Below are 23,125 nucleotides of genomic sequence, written 5' to 3' on the forward strand. Positions count from 1 at the left end.
ATCCTGCATACACTCACCCTCACTTTTTTGCTACTCCTGACTTCCTCATACAATACAACAGCTCCTGTCTCTGTACTCTATCATAAGCTTTCTCTAAGTCAACAAACACACAATGTAACTCCTTCTATCACCTTGTACCTCTGTCTACTTTCTTCATCTCGCTGAAAATCCCAATTTTTTTTTACCAACCGCTTTCCTCTCAAACTTTCCTGAACTTCCTCATTCCACCACCACGACTCCTTGTCTATCTTCCTCTGTCCTGAGGTCACACCAAGTACCTTCCTAGCCACATCCTTCAGTGCATTTGAAGTCTCATCCCAGGTACCCAGAACACCACCACCATTACCCAGTACCTGTCTCACCTCATCCCTGAATTTTACACCACAGTCCTCATCCTTTAACTTCCACCACCTGATCTTAGGTTCCGCTCTCACTCTCTTCCTCGTCTTCACCTCCAAAACCATCCTACATATCACCATCCTATTTAGCTACACTCTCCCCTGGTAACGCCTTGCAATCACTAACCTCTTTCAGGTTTCGTCTCCTACAGAGGATATAGTCGACCTGTGTGCATCTTCCTCCACTCCTTGATTACCCTGTGCTCTTCATTTTTCTTAAAGTAAGTATTAACTACAGCCATCTTTATCCTTTTAGCAAAATCTACCACCATTTGTCCTTCCGTATTCCTTTCATTAACACCATATCTACCCAACACCTCCTCATCACTACTGTTCCCTCCACCAACATGTCCATTTAAATCTGCTCCAATAACCACTCTCTCTTCTTTAGGAACCTGCAAAACAACTTCATCTAACTCTCTCCAGAATTCTTCTTTTTCCTCCACATCACAACCTACCTGAGGAGCATAAGCACTGATGACATTCATCATCACCCCATCAATCTCTAACTTTACACAGATCACCCTGTCACTTACTCTACCTCCACTACACTCTTACTAAACTCATCCTTCAGGATTACCCCTACTCCATTTCTCTTCCTGTCTACACCATGATAGAAGAGTTTGAAGCCACCATCAATGCTCCTGGCTTTGCTCCCCTTCCACTTGGTCTCCTGTACACACAGTATATCTATCTTCCTCCTCTCCATCGCATCAGCTAGCTCTCTCACTTTACCTGTCATAGAGCCCACATTCAACATACCAACTCTAATCTGCACCTTCCTGCTCTGCCTCCTCTCCTTTAGCTTCAGATCCCTCTTCCCCCTCTCTCCTCCTCCTCTTTGTCCCAACAGTAGTCCAATTTCCGCTAATGTCGTTGTTAACCCGGGCCTCGACTGATCCGGTGTGGAATATCTATTTTTGATCCGCATCATTTGATTTGGCACAGTTTTTACACAGGATGCCCTTCCTGACGCAACCCTCCCTATTTATCGGCACTAAAACACACTGGTGTGTGCACCCTAGTGGATAGGTTGATGTTAAAATGTGAGTAATTGTGCAAAATATAAAATAATAATATAATTCCCACAGTAATACGATACTGTACTGTGCTCTTAATAAAAAAACGTTGACAGTTGCTACATGCTGCACACATATACTTTCTGATATTTTAGATGTTCCAACTTGTGTTGGTATAAGACTGAAGTTGCACACCAGTTGTAAATAGAACTTTAGTCACACACTTGGATCTTACAAAGTTTCCCTGAACCATATGTGATGTTAAACAAAGCTTCAAAAGCCTCAAATATTTGTTTTATTCAAAATTGTCAGTGATGATGTAATGAAAATGTCAGACTTAATCCATGCTCCACCCTGAGATGAGAATTACTATTTAACCTGAGCAAGATTTCCTATAAAAACCCCCTTAGTGGACGAAGTAGGTGAAAGAGGGGAAGCAGCCTCTCACTTACATCCCAGGGCTGGTAAAGATGGGAAGGCCAATAATGTCTCGAGTGTGGATGCTGAGATGGGTTACATTACTCATCATACTGCAGTCATCACAACAAACAGGTTGGAAAGAAATTGGTTATAATTTGGATTAAAACTTTAAACTGTTAAAGATAGGGGTGTGATGAGATCTCGTGTCACGAGATCTCGGAAGATGTAACTCGGCGATATTTCTCGTTGCAATTAAAAATCTGTCTCACGGGATTTGTGATCCAGCAAGCAGCCAGAATAACTTTGGAATATACAGGTATTACTATTGAAGATGCACCCGCCACATTCAAATCGTTTGTTTGGCAACGTTTTGGGTAACCGGGGGAAATGATAAATGGCAAGAGAGTGACTGATAAGACACGGATCATATGCAAGCATTGTATGAAAATAATGCCGTACACCGCGGTTAATACGAGCAGACATGTATAAAGTATTCGAGACCCATACTTGAGTAAAAGTACATGTACTCTATCAAAAAATACTTGAGTAGAAGTTAAAGTGTTCTTTAAAAACTTTACTTAAGTAGAAGTACAGAAGTATTCAGCATTTTTGTACTTAAGTATTGCAAGTAGTTTATTTTAAAACTTATTACTCAAGTACTGAAAGTAAAAAGTATAAGTATTGTGTTTTGAATTAATTAAAGAAAGGCGTCAAAGTTTGATTATCAATTGTTTTTATATATCACTTACAAATCAAAACTGTCAAAGACCACAAATACAAGTGTTCTGTATGTACAAACAAGTAGCAACTTAAAAAACTGGGCTTAACACTTCGTACGCAAAAGATAACCTATGACACAGAAGTACAAGTTCGCCCTAATTTAGCAGAGAAAATTAGGTGTATTTTGGACATAAAATCCGTCCATCGGATTCTAAGGGTGAGCCTACTGCCCTGCGTTTACCCCCAATAAATGCCCTTACCCTATAATAACACTACACTATAAAATGGGCACATGATTAGTCAGCATGAAAAGAGACACGGCTTACCGTTACTAAAAACAAAACTCAGCATGACGTTGCCTTTATGATTGCCAGCTAATGTTAATTGAATATTGCAGCATGTCATGAACATACAGTAATTAGGTTAGTTAGCTAAGATATCTAACCTCACTAGCGCTTACTGATAGCTCAAGCTGGAGTGTCTTCTGTGCGTAATATTTGTAACTTACATTGATGTGTTTCTTCAAGTTCGAAGGTGAATTTTTGAAGGCCAATATATTTCACCCTATTTAGGGAGGCAGATATGGCACTTCATCCTATAGGAATTTACTTTCACTCCAACAAATGCAAACATTGTCTCTAGGTAGGGCTAGGGGTGGTGTCTTTCCTCACCACGATCACTCGATGTTGAAGGTGTGGAAGGTGACAATATATGTACATTAAAATGCCAACAAGCTTATTATGCATCACTTATGCTGCTCTTCTGCTGGTACCAAACACGGTACCATCTCTTTTAATGAGATAAAAAGCGAATGATTTGGAATAATTTTGAATATATGTGTATTTGTATAAATATATAAATTAAGCTGAAGGTGCTGGAAAATCCTGAAAATGGACCTTCAAAGTTCCGTACAAGTGCACGAATTCCATATTGTAACTTCGCATGCACAAAACCCGAGAGGTGCACGACCTCGCAACGCGAACATGCGCGTGGCCAACGTGCATGGGGGGTGCCACCGCGATTGCGTCATTTTTGCCACCCAGATCCTTGCGGAAGTCACGACGTGTCAAGTGAACCTAGACTACGAAGCTCAAGTGTTCAGTAAAGGCAGCAGTAGAGTAAATGGGACACGACCGGAGCATGCACAGTTTTGTCATAAGACAGCCTGATCGCTTGACCCGGTGACAGCGCCAGCTAACATGTTTATAATTTTAACGAGTAACTATACAGCACGTTAAAAAAAATGTATCAGAGTAAAAGTATTAAACTGATGGAAAATATGTAGTGAAGTAAAAGTGGACATAGGAGAAAAAAATTATATTCCAGTAAAAGTACAAATACAGCATTTTAGTTCTTAAGTACAGTAGTGAAGTAGTTCTACTTCGTTACTATACATCTCTGAATACGAGCACGATGAAGAGACATTTACATCAACACCACAGCTCAGTACTCAAATCAACATATCTCACTTGAAACAGAGGTAGCAGGGACCTCTGTTTCAGTGCAAACAGAGCCTGAGCAAGTATGTCACTGAATTTGCTGCAACTACACTGCCATGTTCATTTTTAAGAATATTAGCATGTCCACATATTAGCATCCCCACACTGCTCCCGATATCCTTTGCTGTCTCAAATTGCCAAAGCATGCCTTTCTGTCCCTGCTACCTCTGTTCCAAGTGAGATATGTTGATTTGAGTACTGAGCTGTGGTGGTGCTGCAGTAAATGTCTCTGCATCGTGCTCGTACAGTATTGGCTGCGGTGTACGGAATTATTTTCATACAATGTTTGCACATGGACCATGTCTTATCAGTCACTGTGATGGTCGAAGGAGGCAGGCACAACGAACAAAGAAATAGTGCAACATAGAATATTTATTTAACACGAAGGTGAAGTTCAGCGCGGCAGCACAAGGACATACACAAGTCACTCACTCAGGCACGAATTTAAGACGAGCATGAGACATTGCGCGAACGCACATTAAATAGGTGCAGAACACATTCCACAGTGATCATGAGACAAGGCACAGGTCAGACTAATGAATACGCTCACAAACAACCCACACCCACGGAACTACAAACATGCACATAACTAGACGCAGACAACGTATCAACACGCCTACAAGGAGGGGTCCGGAGCTGAACCGTGACAGTCAATCTCTTGCCATTTATCATTTCCGCCGGGTACCCAAAATCCTGCCAAACAAACGATTTGAAAGTGGTGGGGGCATCTTCAATAGTGATACCTGTATTTTCCAACGTCATTCTGGCTGCTTGCTGGATCACAAATCCCGCAAGACATATTTTTAACGCGACGAGAAATATCGCTGAGTTACATCTCGCAAGATCTCGTCACACGAGATCTCGTCACACCCCTAATTCCTAGTCTACAGTAGAAATTAAGTTTATAAAAATTCTCAGGCTACTGCATTTTATTACATGATACTACTATAGCCATTTTATGGTAGGTTACAATGTTCAGGTTGATTGCTATTAATAAGCAATTATAAAGTATTACCAAGTTATGTTATCAATAATCCAAATATATACTCTTATTTGAGCAGATAATAATTATAGTGTCACCCCCATGGAGTATTCAGAGACGGAGATGCCCATTACAGGTATGCCTTTCTAGTGTATATTCCAGTAGTTAAGTGGAATATAAGTTTATATTCCAGTAATTAAGTGTATCAAAATTCTCAGGCTGCTACATTTCATTACATATATTGCCATGGCCATTTTAGAGTAGGTTACAATGTTTGTGTGGATATTTTATCAATGAAGCATTACAAAGTATTAGAGTTATTTTATCAATAATCTGAATGTATACTCTCATTTGAGCAGATAATGACTATTTTGTGACCTCCACTGAGTATGAGGAGATGATGCCCGTGACACCAGGTATGCCTTTCTAGTATCAGTAGTTAAGTGGGATATAAGTCCATATCCCAGTAGTAATTCAGTGTACAAAAATTGTACAAAAATTCTCAGACTGTTGTTACAATGTTCATGTGGATTGCTATCAATGAACCATTACAACGTATTAGAGAATTATTTTATCAGTAATCTAAATGTATACTCTCATTTGAGCAGATGATTATTTTGTCACACACATGGAGCATTCGACGGAGGTGATGCCCATTACAACAGGTATGCCTTTCTAGTCTATATTCCAGTAGTTAAGTGGGATTTAAGTCCATATCCCAGTAATTCAGTGTATTAAAATTTTTCAGGCTGTTACAATTTATTACATGATATTTCCATTACCATTTTATGGTATGCTACAATGCTCATGAGAATTGCTATCAATGAAACATCACAAAGTATTAGAGAGTTATTTTGTCAATGTCACGTTGTGGGGGGTCCCCCTACCGGTCGCCCCCGGTTACAGCGGCAGCGGTCCTGTTTTTGGTCACGTGATGTTCGTTCCTCAGGTGGGCGGGACCCGTGATCCGTCTCACCTGAGGGTCGTTTGTTCGTCTATATACGTCTTGTCTTTGTACCAGTTGACTGCTGGTTATTATTTCCTTCATTTGGAACAATGCACGGGTTTTTGGTTTGCACACTTTCTATTAAACCATCCTCTTTCCCTGAGACTTGGCGTGATCGCTTCCTTTTTGAGTTGCTCACCCTGCCCGTCACAGTCAATAATCTAAATGTATACTCTTATTTGAGCAGATGATGATTATTTTAACACCCACATGGACCCTTTAATGGAGGTGATGCCCATGGCACCAGGTATGCATTTCTAGTTTATGATAGTATAATTATAAGTGTAATAATATTAATAATAATAGTAGTAATAATAATAATAATAATACTATTAAGTGTATTAATATACCCAGAATACTACAGTTTATTACTTGATAATATTGACATGACTGTTTTAAGGTAGGTTATAATGTTCTGGACAATTGCTATTATTGAGCCTTAACGAAGTATTAGTGAAATATTTGGTGAATAATCTGAATGGTCACTACTTTCACTACTTGTTGTACGGTGTATAACTGTGTATGTGACTAATAAACTTTGATTTGATTTGATTTGGTCTCTCTGTCTTCCACATTAAGTATCTATGCTGCAAGCAACAATGATGATCGCTGATACAGGTCAAAGATATTTTAGAAATATTATTTTCAAAACTCTGCAGCTCATTAAAAGATCTCAAGAAATGCTGCATTGTTATTAAGAAAAAATGTTAATGTTTTACCCAGGAGTGAGTGTGGGTCACAACGGACAGATTTGCAGTACATGGGGAAACTTCCACTTCAATACCTTTGATGGAAAATTCTTCCAGCTACCCTATACGTGTAACTATGTACTGGCCACCCTGTGTGACACCACCAAGATGGACTTTAATATCCAGATGAGGAGGCAACATGTCAACAACATTCCCACCATCAGTTCCTTTACCTTAAAGCTGGAGGGAACTGTCGTCAAGCTTCTCAATGGCACTATTACCGTGGATGACAAGGAGTGAGTGTTTTCTTTAGAATTAAAAATGTCCTTTGACTAATGCTAATATGACTGGCTTGTTCAAATTCCTCTGTAATATGTGGGTTTCATAAATAAATAAATACATACTAGTTAAATACAAAATCTCGAATGGTTAACCATCTAAAGTCAATTAGATTGTATAAACTGTATTGCTGAACACAAAAGTTGGGCTTGTGGTTATTTGATTATGTGACGTGTCTGATATTTTTTGTACAGAGTGACCCTCCCCAGCTATCAGTTTGGAGTGCGAATTGAGAAAACAACGAGTTTCATTAAGATAAATTCAAAGTTGGGAGTGACAGTCTATTGGGATGAAGTCAACTCACTCTCGGTACAGTTCAACTATTGTTTTCATTGCCATTGCAGTATGTACAGTATATTTGCAAAGTAGTGTCTAAATGGAAAATAACTCTTAGACTCTTAAACATAACTCATATCTGTAACCATGACCCATGAAATGTGCATTACACTCTTAAAGACAAATTGCATACATTTCAGAACAGGGAGAGCAGAACCTGATGTACTGAAGGCAGGAGGTGAACATCCACTGTAAAGCTTAGTTATCTGATCACTGTCAGTGCTGGACCTCTAATGTGACACTGTGTGACATAGCGTTTTTCCAAGATTATAAAACAAAACGCAACAAGCACTTTTTCACATAATGAGAACTGGTTCAGCATGAACATGTGATCACCATAACAAATAGGGAAGCTTTTAATAGAATAAAAGAATAATAGAAGAAAAAACTGTACAGATATAGTTCTGGTTAAAGATATGCAAACAGGACGTTTCCTTTCACAATTTCACTACTTCACTACTGTACTTAAGTAGTAAAATGCTGTATCTGTACTTTACTAGAGTATTGTTTTTTCCTCCTACTTCCACTTTTACTTCACTACATATTTTCCATTAGTTTAATACTTTTACCCCGATATATTTTTTACGTGCTGTATAGTTACTCATTACAATTATAAACATGTTAGCTGGCGCTGTCACCGGCTCAAGCGATCAGGGTGCATGCTCCGGTTGCGTCTCCTTTACTCTGCTGCTGCCTTCACTGAACACTTGAGCTTTGTAATCTAGGTTCACTTGACACGTCGTGACTGCCGCAAGGGTCCATGCAGCAAAAATGATGCAATCGCGGTGGCTCCGCCCATGCGCTTTGGCCACGCACGCGGTCGCGTCGCGAGGTCGTGCACCACTTGATTTTTGTGCATGCGAAGTTACAAGGTGGAATTCGTGCACTTGTACGGAACTTTGAAGGTCCATTTTCAGGATATTCCAGCACCTTCAGCTTAATTTATATATTTATACAAATACACATACTCGAAATTATTCCAAATAGTTCGCTTTTTATCTCATTAAAAGAGATGGTACTGTGTTTGGTAACAGCAGAAGAGCAGCATAAATAAAATAAAAAAATAAATAATAATAATAATAATATTCAAGCGTGAGAACTTCCATTTGTGGCGTGAGAGCGTGTGAAATCGTTAAAATGCGTGAGTCTCACACTCAAAGCGTGCCTGCATATGACCCTTACCAAGGTCAGCACGTGATTACGCAGGTTTCCCACTGACTGTAAGTCACATTTATGTGCTCTCTGTCTTAATAATCACTTTTTTTGTGTTATGTTGGCCGGGAGATGGTTGCAGAGAGTATGTTTGAGAGTATGTAGAGCATTGAGCGTGAGACACGCGCATTTGACCGTTTTCACACGCTCTCATGCCACACTTCCGATATCTCATGCCGAAAAAAAAATCTAGTTTATTTACCTCTGATCCACATCTATGATTCAATGAGTTACTAGTTTGCTCTGGCGCCAACCACCGGCGATCGATAGATCGCGATATAATACTTAATTTGTGTCCATTTTACGTTCGCCAACCACCCTCCCCCCTCAACAACTTACGTTCCCGCCCCCGTCGACAACTTACGTTCGCCGCCACCCCCCCCCGGTCAACAATTTACACCTCCTCCAGATTCAAATCTCACTCCAAGCGATCTTCAAAAGTTGGCAACCCTGTATTTTTAGGGCATTGTAAACCAGGGTGCCTTAAAATTTTGCATGCATATAAAGGGTGCCACAACTGAAAAGAGGTTGAGAAACACTGCCCTAGACTACAAAGCTCAAGTGTTCAGTGAAGGCACCAGCAGAGTAAACGAGACGCGACCGGAGCATGCACAGTTTTCTCATAAAACAGCCTGATCTATGACAGCGCCAGCTAACATTTTTATAATTGTAACGAGTAACTATACAGCATGTAAAAAATGATTAAAAAAGTTATTTGGAATAATTTTGAATATATGTGTATTTGTATTAATATATAAATTAAGCTGAAGGTGCTGGAAAATCCTGAAAATGGACCTTCAAAGTTCTGTACAAGTGCACGAATTCCATCTTATAACTTTGCATGCACAAAACCCGAGAGGTGCACGACCTCGCGACGCGAACGTGCGTGTGGCCAACGTGCATGGGGGGTGCCACCGCGATTGCGTCATTTTTGCTGTGCAGATCCTTGCGAAAGTCACGACGTGTCAAGTGAACCTAGACTACGAAGCTCAAGTGTTCAGTGAAGGCAGCAGTAGAGTAAATGGGACACGACCGGAGCATGCACAGTTTTGTCATAAGACAGCCTGATCGCTTGACCCGGTGACAGCGCCAGCTAACGTTTATAATTTTAACGAGTAACTATACAGCATGTAAAAAAAATTATCGGAGTAAAAGTATTAAACTGATGGAAAATATATAGTGAAGTAGGAGAAAAATATAATATTCCAGTAAAGTACAGATACAGCATTTTAGTACTTAAGTACAGTAGTGAAGTAGTTCTACTTCGTTACTATACAACTCTGATAAACACACACGCCCAACACAAGCAGTTCAGCCCCAGAAACGCAATGAAGTGCTGGACCAGAGCACATAACCTCCAGAACCAGGAAGCTCTGGGATGACACCTCCCCACTTGGGGAAAGTCCGCCTAGAACAGTCTCCCTAGGAACACAGGAGGAGACAAGGATGGGACAAACACAGGGACAAAGATTGTTATAAGGACACACACAGAAAACATCATGGGCACAAGAGAGAGCAAAGGGTTAGGGAGGAACACAGGGATGCATACACTCACAGGCATCAATGGGTCTATCCAATCCAATGAAGACTATCATGCAGGATTCTAGAACTATCTTTATATTCACTGTCCGTGTGTAAGTATTAGGAATGACCTGCATTTTGTCCTACTTGTCAGGTTGAGTTATCAACAAAGTTCAGGGATCAGACCTGTGGGCTCTGTGGGAACTTCAACGGCTTTATGCATGATGAGTTCATAGAACGTGGTGAGGCTTATTATTATTTTTGTAGATACAAATAATTATTAATAAATATTCCTCCATGAGGAACAGAAAACTAAGCTCTACTGGGTTGGCATACAATGTTGTTACTGCTAATAATGATAGTTTGCTAATTAACTAATTTGAAATCAAACACATTTTGCTATCACGAATCGTAGAACAGCGAGATTTATTCAGGGCAAATGAATACAGGGACATAAATACATAAAAGGATTCAATCGTTTAAATTAGAATGACCACAACAGGACAGGATTAACAATAATAAGGAAAGTTGAAGAAACAAGAAAATAAACTAGACACAGATGGGGTGGTTGTGGGGGATGGGGGGTGGGGGTGGCGGTCACGACAGAGAGTACACGTAACAATTGATTGAAGGTTGTTGGCTGCGTTCAATTTATCATATTATGGCCGAGCGAGGCTGGGTAGCACGGTGAATGCGCAGCACTGGACAGCGCGACCTGTGAGAATAAATACACCCCAGCTGATTAGTGACAGGTGTCAGTACTCCGGTGATTGGGAAGGTAGGAGTGACCGAGACTGAGACTGAGAGACTGCTCCGTTTGGTTGTGGGCGTGCGTGTGACAGAGGGTGTGTGTGTGCGCGCCCTCTGGCGGCGTCCAGGCTGACCTACCGTGACATTAACATTATCTCTGCAATTTTAATGTATTTTTAAAACTGCTGTAGTCTACGAATTGCTGCTTAAAAAGTATTGTAACTTTTTTTATATTTTTATTGACTTTTCATATTTATTTTACAGGGATGCAACTAAATATAGATGATTATGGACATAAATGGAAAATGGATGCACCAACTGAGACTTGTGAGGAGGTGAACGTGCTGGGGACTTCTGTGAAATGCCAGAATACGGTATGAACAGTCAATAGTCAGTCAATAATAGAATAGAATAGAATAGAATAGAATAGTTCTTTATTATCACTGAGAAAGCGTTGTTACCAACAGTATGAAAACTGAGGCAGCCGTGTGATTCAAGGTATTAAACAACACACTTTTAAGTACTTTTATACAGCTTTAATACTTTTAATAAATAATACATTTTAAAGATTGTTCAAAGTGGCATGTTCAAACAGGTGTGTGTGTGTGTGTGTGTGTGTGTGTGTGTGTGTTTGTGTGTGTGTGTGTGTGTGTGTGTGTGTGTGTGTGTGTGTGTGTGTCCTATATTCATTTAAGAGGAGGCGTCAGGTGAGGGTGGAGGATGATGGTTTCATAGCCTATGAAAATAAGCTGGTTAGTCCTTGTTAGTAAATGTCCAGCATCTCTTGCCAGTGTGAAGAGTGGAAAACAGGGAGTGTCCAGGGTATATAGGGTCCTTTGCAATGCAGTGGTCTTTGCCCAGAGTTGGAGTCTAATATCCATGCACACAATGAACTGCCCAGGCCCAGATCACTCAGTTTTCTGACCAGGTCATCCTTACATGCATGTTATTATTGTTCAGGTCAGTAAGGGATGTGTGTAGAGCTGTGATCACAGTGTCCACTGTTGACCTGTTCACTCTATAAGCAAACTCTTCTGCCAGCCCTGGCTGACGGGTGGTTGCCAGGTTGCTGTTCCATTGGTCAAGGTGAGCAAAGAACTGGTTCAGTGTGTCTGGGTGGGATCTGTTTGTAGCAGTTGTGAGCATGATGCGGTCTTTGTAGCCAGTGAGAATCTGTATCTCCTGCCACATGCTTCTGGAGTTATTGCAGTTAAAGCCTCTCTTGATGCTCCTCCTCAGGAGCACCTACTCCCTTGTAGGTCTGCTGGTCTCCACATCTGAAGGCAGAGTTCCTATCTCTGAGCAGGGTCCTCAGTCCTTCCTCAGAACTCACTCGGACTGTCTTTGTAGCAGGTCTCTGCCTGTAGACAAGTGGTTTATATGCTGGTTTTAGAGAAAGGGACAGATGGTCAGGGAAACCCAGATATTGCAGGGGTCTGGCTCAGTAAGCACAAAGGATGTTGCAGTAGACCTGACCTAAATTGTTTTTCTCTTTTGGTGGAAAGATTACATACTTTACATAGTATTTCGGCAGGACTGACTTCAAGTTGTGGCTGGTTGTGCCACTAGGTGTTGGCTGATGGAGCAGTGTTAACATTGCTAACTTAACATTAGCCTGTGGCGATACGTAAACAGCTGTGATGATCACTGAAGTAAACTCATGTAGAACGGTCTACATTGCAGCATCATGTATTTAATGTCTGGAGTGCAGTAAGCAGTTAGTTGTTGGAACACTATCTTCTATCATTGTAAATACAGAAGCCTCGTCCTCTGATCTTACAGAGTCTGCTGTCTGGTCTGTTAGCTCGATGCTGGCCTCGAATGTTTTCTGTCACACTGCCATCTGCATCACTTCAGCGGTGATAGAATGATGTTAGATCCTTCCAGATAATGCTGTATCTCCCGATACTCTCGTATGGTCAGAGTAAAGTAGAATGTTGTTCACAGGGGATAAGCTCTACTGTGCTGCTGCCCCACAACCAGAAAGAAAATTAGAAAAAGTTGAACAGAATAGCTGCAGAAACTTGAGGAGCTCTGGGCTGTAGATGTTATTGAAGCCTCCATCTTGTCTCAGGTGAAGTGAAGTAAATTGCCAACAGATAAAGAGTTTGTTTGATTGTTTATTCATTCATTCATTTAATTATTTAGGCTATATAAAACCTGACCTACTGAGAAGGATGGGAGCAGGGCACACTCTACCTATTATTAATGCACTTTTGGCATTGGACTTTATATTCAATTTTCGTTAAGATGCTGTTAATTGTAGTTATTTGTTGGAGATCTGGGCTTCATGTTTGCATTGTCATATCTACAGTACTTTGCGTTTTTTGCTATGACACCTGACACCACAGTCCACACAGGGGGGAGAATATGTCATACTCAGTATGACTAAAATAGAGGCTACAGTCATCTAAAAAATATATAAGTATATATATATATATATATATATATATATATATATATATATATATATATATATATATATATATATATATATATATATAATATTGTGACGGGCAGGGTGAGCAACTAAAAAGGAAGCGATCATGCCAAGTCTCAGGGAAAGAGGATGGTTTAATTGAAAGTGCGCAAACCAAAAACCTGTGACATAGTTCCAGATTAAGGAAATAATAACCAGCAGTCAACTGGTACAAAGACAAGACATATATAGACGAACAAACGACCCTCAGGTGAGACGGATCACGGGTCCCGCCCACCTGAGGGACGAACATCACGTGACAAAAACAGGACAGCTGCCGCTGTAGACGGGGGCGACCGGCAGGGGCCCCCCCACAACGTGACAAATATAGTTAATTTTTTTTCAGTACAGCAGCTTTAGTTCATAGAATGTGCACGTTCTTCTGGGTTTTTTGATAGTATTTTAACTTGTTAAACTTACCTTGAGGAATTTGCACTACTGTTTTTTTCTACCCCTCCTCTTGTGAAGGGGAGAGAGCATAACACTCAGGACAGAGCACTATCCCTTATTGGGCAGGCAGGCAGACATTCACAGACACACTAATACCAGTTTAAACGAGACAAGGTTGACAAGAGGAACATTGGGGTTTAAAGTGCACAGACGCATTTGTGGGTGTGAAGGGAGGGACAGATGTAACACTTTATTAGGTTAACTAACTGCCAGTGCATGACCAATCAGTGTAACGTCACGTTTATCCTTGAAACCCAGGGGTCAAAACCAGAGAGGCAGCAAAAGTACAAAGATAGGATCTAGATGCGGAGTCAAAAACAGTCCAGGTCCAATTTGCATATACCAGCATTTACCAGGCAGAAGTACAAAGGAGCTAATTCAAAAGACAAAAACATGAGACAAACTTGATCGAGTCATAAATAACACGCAGAGTAATGAATGTTCAGTATGCTTTTACCAATGTTGTTAGCAGTACTTCACAATGAATGTGTGTGGCAAACCAGATTACCTGTACATAGTCCAGTCTATGATAATGAGAAACAAGTGTATCTCAGTAATTAGGGGAGGAGGTTCGAAGCCAGCAATGCTGGGCATGTTTCATTGTTTCATTTTATAATGAGGTGATAATAAGGGTTTACCATCTAACATTTTCTTTCATTTTTCTCAGACATCTACATGTAAACAGCTGCTCTACAGTCCAGCATTCAGTAGCTGCCAGGACCTACTATCCATTCAAGGCTTTATGGATGTGTGTGATAGAGATGCGTGTAATTGTAACAGCAAGACCCCCTGTCTGTGTGACACAATAACTGAGTTCTCACGACAGTGTGCCCATGCAGGGGGCAGGCCGCAAAACTGGAGGACCGAGACACTCTGTGGTATGTACATGTAGAATTTACAGTAATGGTGATATCATCTACAAAGCAGTTTTGGAGACCATTGGAAGAAATCTATTACATCAAAAGTTTCAATACGCAGTTAGTGAGGTCTATGGAAATGCATTTTGCGTAGAACAAGCACAAAACATGTTTAAAGCCTGATCCGTAACACGAAACTTCCGAATCTCAAGTTTGGCTCGACTTGAAACGCCATGCTTAAAGTCTCATGGAAGACAATACTTATTCTTTGTCCTGGCTCTGAGATCATCCAGTAGCTGTTCAGACTGCAAAGTCTATTGCCGTCTTCAAATGTAGCCTGAAGACTCACCTGTTTGTTGAGTAGGCCTACTTAAACAAACTGTACTTGTTGTCCTTGTTCTTAAATTGTATGTTTATCTGTCTATGGTTATTAGTGCTTCTAGGTATAAGTTTTAATTCCTGTTGATTAACTTTGAGCCTATGTTTATTTGGAATTGTCATTTTCCAGCCCCGGACCCCTCACCTTGAGGGTGTGTTTATGTAGTCCGCATCTGTGTATGTACGTGGGGTGTTGTGTGTGTGTGTGTTCACCCTTGTCATTAGTCTAACGTGTTTCACGCAGTGCTCATTAGCCGAGATGTATAATATGTGTGTGTGTGTGTGTGTAATGTCTGGTGCTTGTCTTTGTTTGAGTCATTCACGTATATTGTGTTTATGTTTCACGTGCGCTGTTTGCGCTTCACCAAATAAAACATTCTGTGCCACCTCGTTTGTTGACATGTATGCAGCGTCACAGGAATACTAGATAATGGCATTGATTCCTGTAGTTTAGTAGTAGTCTGGCTCAAGAGTATCTTGGGTATCAAGGGTATAATTTGCTACTAAATATTTAAAGTTTTAACAAAAGGCCAAATATATGTATTTACCTTTGTTGTTGTTAACTTTTTGAGTGTTGATATTATCCATGTGGTTTGATCTATGCAGGAAAAGAGTGTCCATTGAACATGGTACACAGTGAGTGTGGGAACCCCTGCACAGACACCTGTTCTAACCAAGAAGGGAGCCAGCTCTGTGCAGACCACTGTGTTGATGGCTGCGTCTGTCCACCTGGTAACCCACCACTTATGAACACTGTAGAAACACACACACACACACACACACACACACACACACACACACACACACACACACACACACAATATAATTGAGTATAAAGCTGACACAGAAGTGGGATCCACTTTAATGAGGAGACAAGGACCTCTGGTGGTCAGTGGCAGGATTTATTGGTTCATCTCTGATGCACATAAACAAATAAACCACAGTATTGTATTATGTGCAGCACACTGAATATTGTTTTACCTAATGTTAACTTTCCAGTTACCATTAAAACATAAAAACATAACTTCAAAATCACTTTTACACTCTTCTGAGCCAAATTCCCAGATTCTTATTCTGAGAAACTTGCATATGTGTATGGATTTGTACAAATTGTACCAGAATACTATTTGAACAATATTCAAATGAAAAAGTTAAATGAATAAAAAATGTGTAGTAAACCTGTCCTAGACACAATGTGAAATGTTAAAATCTCTCTTTGATCTTGTTCACTTGAGTAATGTAAAAAGCCTAAATGTTTCCCGGTGTCTGGAGAACAGTTGGGGTTAAGTGCCTTCCTCAATCAATGACTGTGGGTTCATCATGGAGGATTGCACCCTTACACCAGTAACATGGTGTAACGGAATTAATATATACAGGTGTAAGGCTATGACTGTATACAGTACTGAATTATATGCTGCTTGGTCTTTTGTTTATTAAAGCCAGCTGTTTAATCTGTACAGGGTCCCATTGAAAACTTTTGATAGTGGACATTTTTATTTAGACTGCTGTTCCTGTGGTAGTATAATGGAGGAATCTACCCTAAAAGTAATCAGTAGAAAGTACTGAATGTTTATTTTATTAATAACTTCTTTGATTTGAGTGGGTTGAGCACATGGATTTGCAGACTGCTCCCTTATATCTCAGTGTCACCCACAGCATATTTAGCTAAATAACTGGGTTCTATACTTTACATATACAAAAACACTACAGTGAATTATACATGTATAATGATATCGTTATACAGGCACTGTGCTTGATGACATTGGGAATACTGGCTGCATCCCTGTTGATCAATGTCCTTGCAGCCACAATGGAAAAATATATAAACCTGGAGAATCATACACAAGGACTTGTCAAAAATGGTAGCACACACCCACACAGCTCACGAACACATTACAAACAAAGTGTACTCTTATTATCAATGCTCACACCCACACAGCCCATACACACATTATAAACAAAGTGTACTTTAACTATCTTTCCTCTCTGTGTATATCAGTGAGTGTTCTAGTGGGCGGTGGAATTGTGAGGTTCTCAACTGTCCTGGCAGATGCATGGTGACGGGGTCTCATGTCATTACATATGATGGCACTGCTTACACCTTCCATGGAAACTGCTACTACGTCCTTTCCAAGGTCATTGCCGTTAAACTCACTTAAAACCACAGAGACAGTGACTGATATGCTTAACATCTCTGTACTGTTAAATTAATTGATCTGCAAAACAAAAAATATATATTTCAATGCAAGTAATAGTTGTCACAGAAAAAGTATTGTAGTAAATTATAAATATTTGAAATGTACCTTTATTTTTTTCAGGACAAAGATTTGACTATATTGGGGGATCTGGTGCAATGTGGTCAGACAAATATTGAAACATGTCTGACAGCTCTGAAGCTGATCATCTCAACAACCACTGTAAGTATTTTGAAGTAAATACACATTTGAAGTCATCTGTAAAATTGGTAATAATAATTGATTATTGATAATATTAATAATAATTTAATAATAATAACAACAATAATAATAATAATAATAATAATAATAATAATAATAATAATAATAATAATAATAATAATAGATTATTATTAATTTCCTACTTGGTGGTCAATCCAATAACCTATATATATAATTTTTATTAATTTCGATTAATTCCTTCTTCATTTTTATGTTCTATAAACAGGTTACTTTCTTACCCACTGGCATTGTACAAGTTAATGACTTCACTACCAAGCTTCCAATTTATACTGGTGAATGTTCCAACGACTTATTTTACCTAAAGATAAAATTACAATGGTTATGAATACCTTTCTATGCACTTTTCCAGATTTAAAAGCAATGCTAGACAGTTTGATACACATCATTGCATGTGATGTGACATGGTGCTCTGTTCTTTTACTCTCAGATCAAATGATAATCTTCAAGCCTTCTACTTTCTTTATCGTTGCCCACACACCAAATCTTCATCTGGAGATCCAGCTAGTTCCTGTCATGCAAGTGTACATTGTAGCCAGTTCTGCAAAGAAGACACAATTAAACGGTCTGTTTTCATCAACTTCTGTAGGCCTGTAAACATCTATAATCATTCTTATATATTGAAATGTTCCAATTCATGACTTATACATTTTCTTCCCATAGGTCTGTGCGGGAACTTTAACGATATTCAGTCAGACGACTTTATCACAGAATCAGGACTTAAAGAGGGCACAGCAGAGAATTTTGCCAACACATGGAAGGTTGGGTTGAATTGTCCCGATGTGAGCAACAACCATCAAAACCCCTGCAGTATGAGTGTTGAAAAAGGTGTAGGCCTTAACATTTAGAATATAATAATGTATGTTCGTTCACCTCATTAATTTGTTTTCTTTTACATATTTGTAATCCTTTAATACTTTATATTATTTTAGAGAAATATGCCAAGGAATGGTGTGTCCTGCTTACTGACCCAACAGGAGTGTTTGCCCAATGTCATGTTGAAGTTAACCCAAAGGATTATAATGATGTAAGTTTTGATGCCCAAGCTAGAGTTTTAAAACAATGTTTTCCAAACTAGTCCTCAGAAACCCCTGTGTTCAATCTTAGCTCTCTGAACCTTTCTACAAGGTTCTACAACTACAGTGTTTACAATTTTACTACAGTATTCAACCATAACTACTTGGTGTCCTGTCATCTAAATAAAACATGTGGGCAGTCTCTTGGCCCCTAATGTATGGTTGGAAAACATCACATACTCATGTGCCATTTCAGGAATTGTTTTAAATTAATTGTGTTGCTTAATTTTCTGCAGAGGTGTGTGTATGATTCATGCAACTGCGCCAATAGTGAGGACTGCATGTGTGCAGCTGTTTCTTCATATGTCCACGCATGTGCTGCTAAAGGTGTACTGATCTATGGCTGGAGAAACACCACCTGTGGTGAGGTGCTAATTTGAGTTTTTGGTGAATATCTTTAATCAGAGAATGAGGGCCCTAATAGTTTAGTTGGAGTGCCAATGGTTTTATTCAAAGAGAAAGTGTTTTAGCAAATGTGTATCACTGTGGAAATGCAGCAAAATTGGAAGGCCTGTTTCAATTGATGGTGGAAAGTAAAAGCATTTTTATGACAGTTTCTAAGTAAGTCTACACTCAAAGTAGCAATTTTATTTACCTTCCCCAAAACCTGAAATTCTCACTGTTAAAGCAAGTTTGTCTCCAATTATGAAGGTTCGTTCTCCAAGGCTTGTGCAAGCAGTATGGAGTACTCCTATAGCCTGAGCAGTTGTAGGACCTGCCGCTCTCTCAGTGGCCAGGACCGTAGCTGTCAGGTGACTTACACACCACTGGATGGTTGCAGTTGTGCTGAAGGCACCTACCTCACGGATGAGGGCAAGTGTGTTGACTCCTCCAACTGCCCTTGTTACTTCAACAATGAGGTTGTGCCACCCATGAATGTCATCGTCAAGGACGGGGCTACATGGTATGAACATTAATTTAACCTGCGGCTCTCTATTCTCTGATTGAGCCAACTGTATTACTCATTTTGTGTTGTTCTAACATATTTGACTCAATAACTCACTTCAGGAAGTCTATTGTAATCAATCCCTATATTAATAAAAATAATCAGATTCTTGTGAATTAACATTCAATCAAATAAGATGTTTCAACTTTGTTAGAATATATGACATTTAGTCATATGTTATTTACTTTATCACAGCACTTGCAATCATGGCGAGCTCCACTGCATTGGACAGCAGCAAGTTCCTAGTGAGCATAAGTTCATATTTTATTATGTAGATTTATATGAATGGATTTTGTCTTTAATGTATTAGTGGATTTCATTCTAACACTAAATACGTTGTGTATGTTTTTCCTGTTAGCTTGCACAGATCCTATGTTGTACTTCAACTGCTCAAATGCTGAACCTGGAGAGAGTGGGGCAGAGTGCCTGAGAAGCTGCAAAACACAGGGCCCTGACCAGTGTGTAAGTCACCAGATAAAGGTGGAGGAATAGATGTGGAGAATAGGTGGAGGTGTGATTGGAGTAAATCAACTTACTGATAGATGGATAACAACTGATTTTACTATGACAGCTTTTGAAGCTGTTTCCACTCCAATAATCAGTGTCTGAGACAAACCTGGTGCTTCAAACCTCTGCTCAGTGTTTTCTTACAATTATGTTGTTTAAACTGTTTCTTAAATTGTCTTCTTTCTTATGTTTTTGCATACATAGCTAACATAGTTTATATATTACATGTCATAAAATGTTTTGGACAATAATTGCTTTGATTTTGAGTAATGTAGTAATGTAACTGTAGTGTTAACTGATGTAAATAAAGAGGCATCCGGATTATATTTGCTACATACTGTATGTGTTATAAGGGTCACATATTGAGCTATTGATATCACTTAGAGATAATTGTCAGTCCCTGTACATGACTTTGATCTTCTAATGCTTTCCCTCTATGGTGTGGGCTACAGGTGAACTCACACTGTATATCAGGGTGTGTGTGTCCAAATGATCTGCTGGCTGATGGACAAGGAGGGTGTGTGAAAGAAGAGGACTGTCCTTGTGTTCATAATGGAGACTTCTACCCACCAAACAAAACTGTTAAATCTGACTGCAATACATGGTGAGCAAGTTAATTTAGTGACAAAGACAGGATGTTGTTAACTATGTTGTTCTTATGTATATAAATGGTCATTATATTGAATGATATGTTAAACCTACATTACCTGCTAATTTGCTGAATATGAAATCAATTCTATTTCTAGTTTTTATTTTGTCATTTAACACAAGATTAACTAGAAATTGTGGTATGAACTTTCCAGCACTTGCAAAAACCGGAAGTGGGACTGCACAGATAATGAATGTTCTGGCACTTGCTCTATATATGGTGATGGTCACATTACGAGTTTCGATGGTAGTAGATACACTTTCAATGGAGACTGTGAATACATGTTGGTCCAGGTACATTTTTTCATTCTTAATTCTTTCCTTAATAAGCTTGAAAATCATAAAATATAATACTTCTGTTGGGGTTTCACGTACTAAAGTAGATATAATTTTTTTTTTACCTCAGATATTAATCAGTTTCATTAATTCAAATTAGTGTCATATTCAAATTGAACCGGAATCACAACATTTAGTTCTCAACTAAAAGTGATTAATGGTTTGATATCTCAAGGATTTAACTATGAATTCTTTGGAGGTTTTGGCAGCAACCACCTTTGAATGACATCAGCACAGACAATCTAGTGTGTGTGAATTAATATACAGAAAGGGGAGAAGAATAAATGTATGTGTGTGAATTAATATGCAGAAAGGGGAGAAGAATAAATGTATGTGTGTGAATTAATATGCAGAAAGGGGAGAAGAATAAATATATATGTGAATGCTCATGTGAGGAGGCAGGATTTGTAATCTTACAAAGCAACTAAAATGGAGCCGACTTTAAGTAGAGCAGCATGGCTGTATGATAATGAGCTCAGCTGGTTTATTCCAATGCGGTCCGAACAAAGGGTAAAAAAACAACTAATAACTTAATTATAACTAATGGCTTAATAACAAAAAAATAATGTGGCATGTCTGAGCTGGAGAAGACTATCAGTTATCAATTAATCAGTATTGATAACAACATGGAGAGATCGCATGCGAGGTGGCAAGAACTTTGCATGTACAATTCTTGAAGAATATCTAAACAAAGTTGAACACAGAACCATTCAGAATGTCTTAACAGAAAACTTAGTTAAGTCTACAGTTAAAATAACTATGCCCTTTTATAAAATATGCCCAGCGATTAGACTCTCACTTGTTGAAGATCAAGGGTGGGGCCAGCATAAAATAATATTTTTTTCATTAATAATGATAAATATCCAGGGGTGTAGTGGGGGGGTCGCGGGGGGACGTTGACCCCCCACTTATCTTAACAGGGGGGATGCATCCCCCCCAGTGGTGTAGTGGGATTGTGTAGCGGGGGAACAGCGACCCCCCACTTATCTTAACTGGATGTTGCTCTTGCTGAGACTGTTACGTCAAACGCTAGGTTTATCACTAGAAGCGCCGTGCCTCATTTACATACTTATACCTAGAAGCGCGGAGGGCCGGTCATCTGACCGATTTCACCACCTCCTACTAGCGCCGTGTTGTTTTCACCTACTTAAAGCGCGCCTCGGGCGGTCAAAAGACCGCTGAGTCTTTACACAGGGGAGCTGGTACTGACACATAATTAACGCTAGATGGCGTTTTGCACAAAAGGAAGAATGAGCCGCCCAAACAAAATATTCGTAATGGTGACATTTGCACGTAACGTCAATATGTTAACAAATTAATGTGACTAAACCTTTTAGAATCAGTGCCTTGTGACCTTGTTCTCAGTAGCTTTCCCATTGTCAGTTTTGTTTAGTTTCATATTGCATTTCCTGGTTTGTGCGAAAACGTAAATGCAAAATATAGTTTCAGTTTTGTTTCTTGGTTAGTGTAATAGTTTGCTTGGTTAGTGTAATAGTTTGCTTATTTGTCTGTGTGTTATTCTGTTGGCATATATGTCACTATATTATCATGTACGTTCGCCACACCACTAACCCACTGGCCCGCACCCCCACTGTGAAGCGTTCACGTCTTTTGTCTTGCTAATGAAACAGACTGCGCTGCAGCCTTCCACCCCCACATCCACAAAAAGCTTGTTCGATACTCAGAGTAGCAAAGTGAAGCCCGTAGACCGAGCTAAAGCAAGTTTGTTTGTATACTCAATGTTACGCCATTTCAAGTTTTAATGTCTAAAAGTTGTGTATGTTAGTGAATTGTAGGCTATGGTGAACATAACAAATCTACAAATAAATGTCTATAATGTTTTGTGTTAGACAAAGAACAAAAAGCATAAATAGGCAAAATAATTACAAAAATATCATTATAAAAGGTAGGCTATGTACCTTTGCGTAACAAAACGCAAAATTATTAAAATGATACGGATGGCTTCACGAATATAGTTGCCTCTGTCCTCTCTAATGTTCACTTTTTTATCTTGCCGTATTGTGTTGCCGTTTCAAATGAGGTGTTTGATCGGTGAATAGCCGATGTGTGATCCCACGTCCTA

At 39.4% G+C, this 23,125-nt stretch overlaps 1 protein-coding gene across 1 annotated transcript in view; it reads left to right on the forward strand.

Annotated features, from left to right (window-relative positions):
- Nucleotides 1-5,140: 5,140 nt before the first annotated feature.
- Nucleotides 5,141-23,125, forward strand: part of LOC143492578 (mucin-2-like) — a 31,442-nt gene continuing 13,457 nt past the window's right edge. Inside the window, exons 1-23 of the mRNA XM_076990922.1 lie at nt 5,141-5,174; nt 5,398-5,454; nt 5,647-5,703; nt 6,232-6,291; nt 6,768-7,029; nt 7,267-7,381; nt 10,296-10,383; nt 11,156-11,265; nt 14,488-14,698; nt 15,662-15,787; nt 16,800-16,917; nt 17,055-17,199; nt 17,374-17,472; nt 17,738-17,804; nt 17,960-18,094; nt 18,193-18,357; nt 18,462-18,556; nt 18,842-18,968; nt 19,257-19,509; nt 19,747-19,796; nt 19,919-20,013; nt 20,511-20,662; nt 20,862-21,000. Coding sequence (XP_076847037.1) covers nt 5,141-5,174; nt 5,398-5,454; nt 5,647-5,703; nt 6,232-6,291; nt 6,768-7,029; nt 7,267-7,381; nt 10,296-10,383; nt 11,156-11,265; nt 14,488-14,698; nt 15,662-15,787; nt 16,800-16,917; nt 17,055-17,199; nt 17,374-17,472; nt 17,738-17,804; nt 17,960-18,094; nt 18,193-18,357; nt 18,462-18,556; nt 18,842-18,968; nt 19,257-19,509; nt 19,747-19,796; nt 19,919-20,013; nt 20,511-20,662; nt 20,862-21,000 — 2,760 coding nt within the window. The remainder of the gene's footprint in view (nt 5,175-5,397; nt 5,455-5,646; nt 5,704-6,231; nt 6,292-6,767; nt 7,030-7,266; nt 7,382-10,295; nt 10,384-11,155; nt 11,266-14,487; nt 14,699-15,661; nt 15,788-16,799; nt 16,918-17,054; nt 17,200-17,373; nt 17,473-17,737; nt 17,805-17,959; nt 18,095-18,192; nt 18,358-18,461; nt 18,557-18,841; nt 18,969-19,256; nt 19,510-19,746; nt 19,797-19,918; nt 20,014-20,510; nt 20,663-20,861; nt 21,001-23,125) is intronic.

This window comes from Brachyhypopomus gauderio, unplaced genomic scaffold (assembly GCF_052324685.1).
Source record: "Brachyhypopomus gauderio isolate BG-103 unplaced genomic scaffold, BGAUD_0.2 sc79, whole genome shotgun sequence".
Classification (NCBI taxonomy): Eukaryota; Metazoa; Chordata; class Actinopteri; order Gymnotiformes; family Hypopomidae; genus Brachyhypopomus; species Brachyhypopomus gauderio.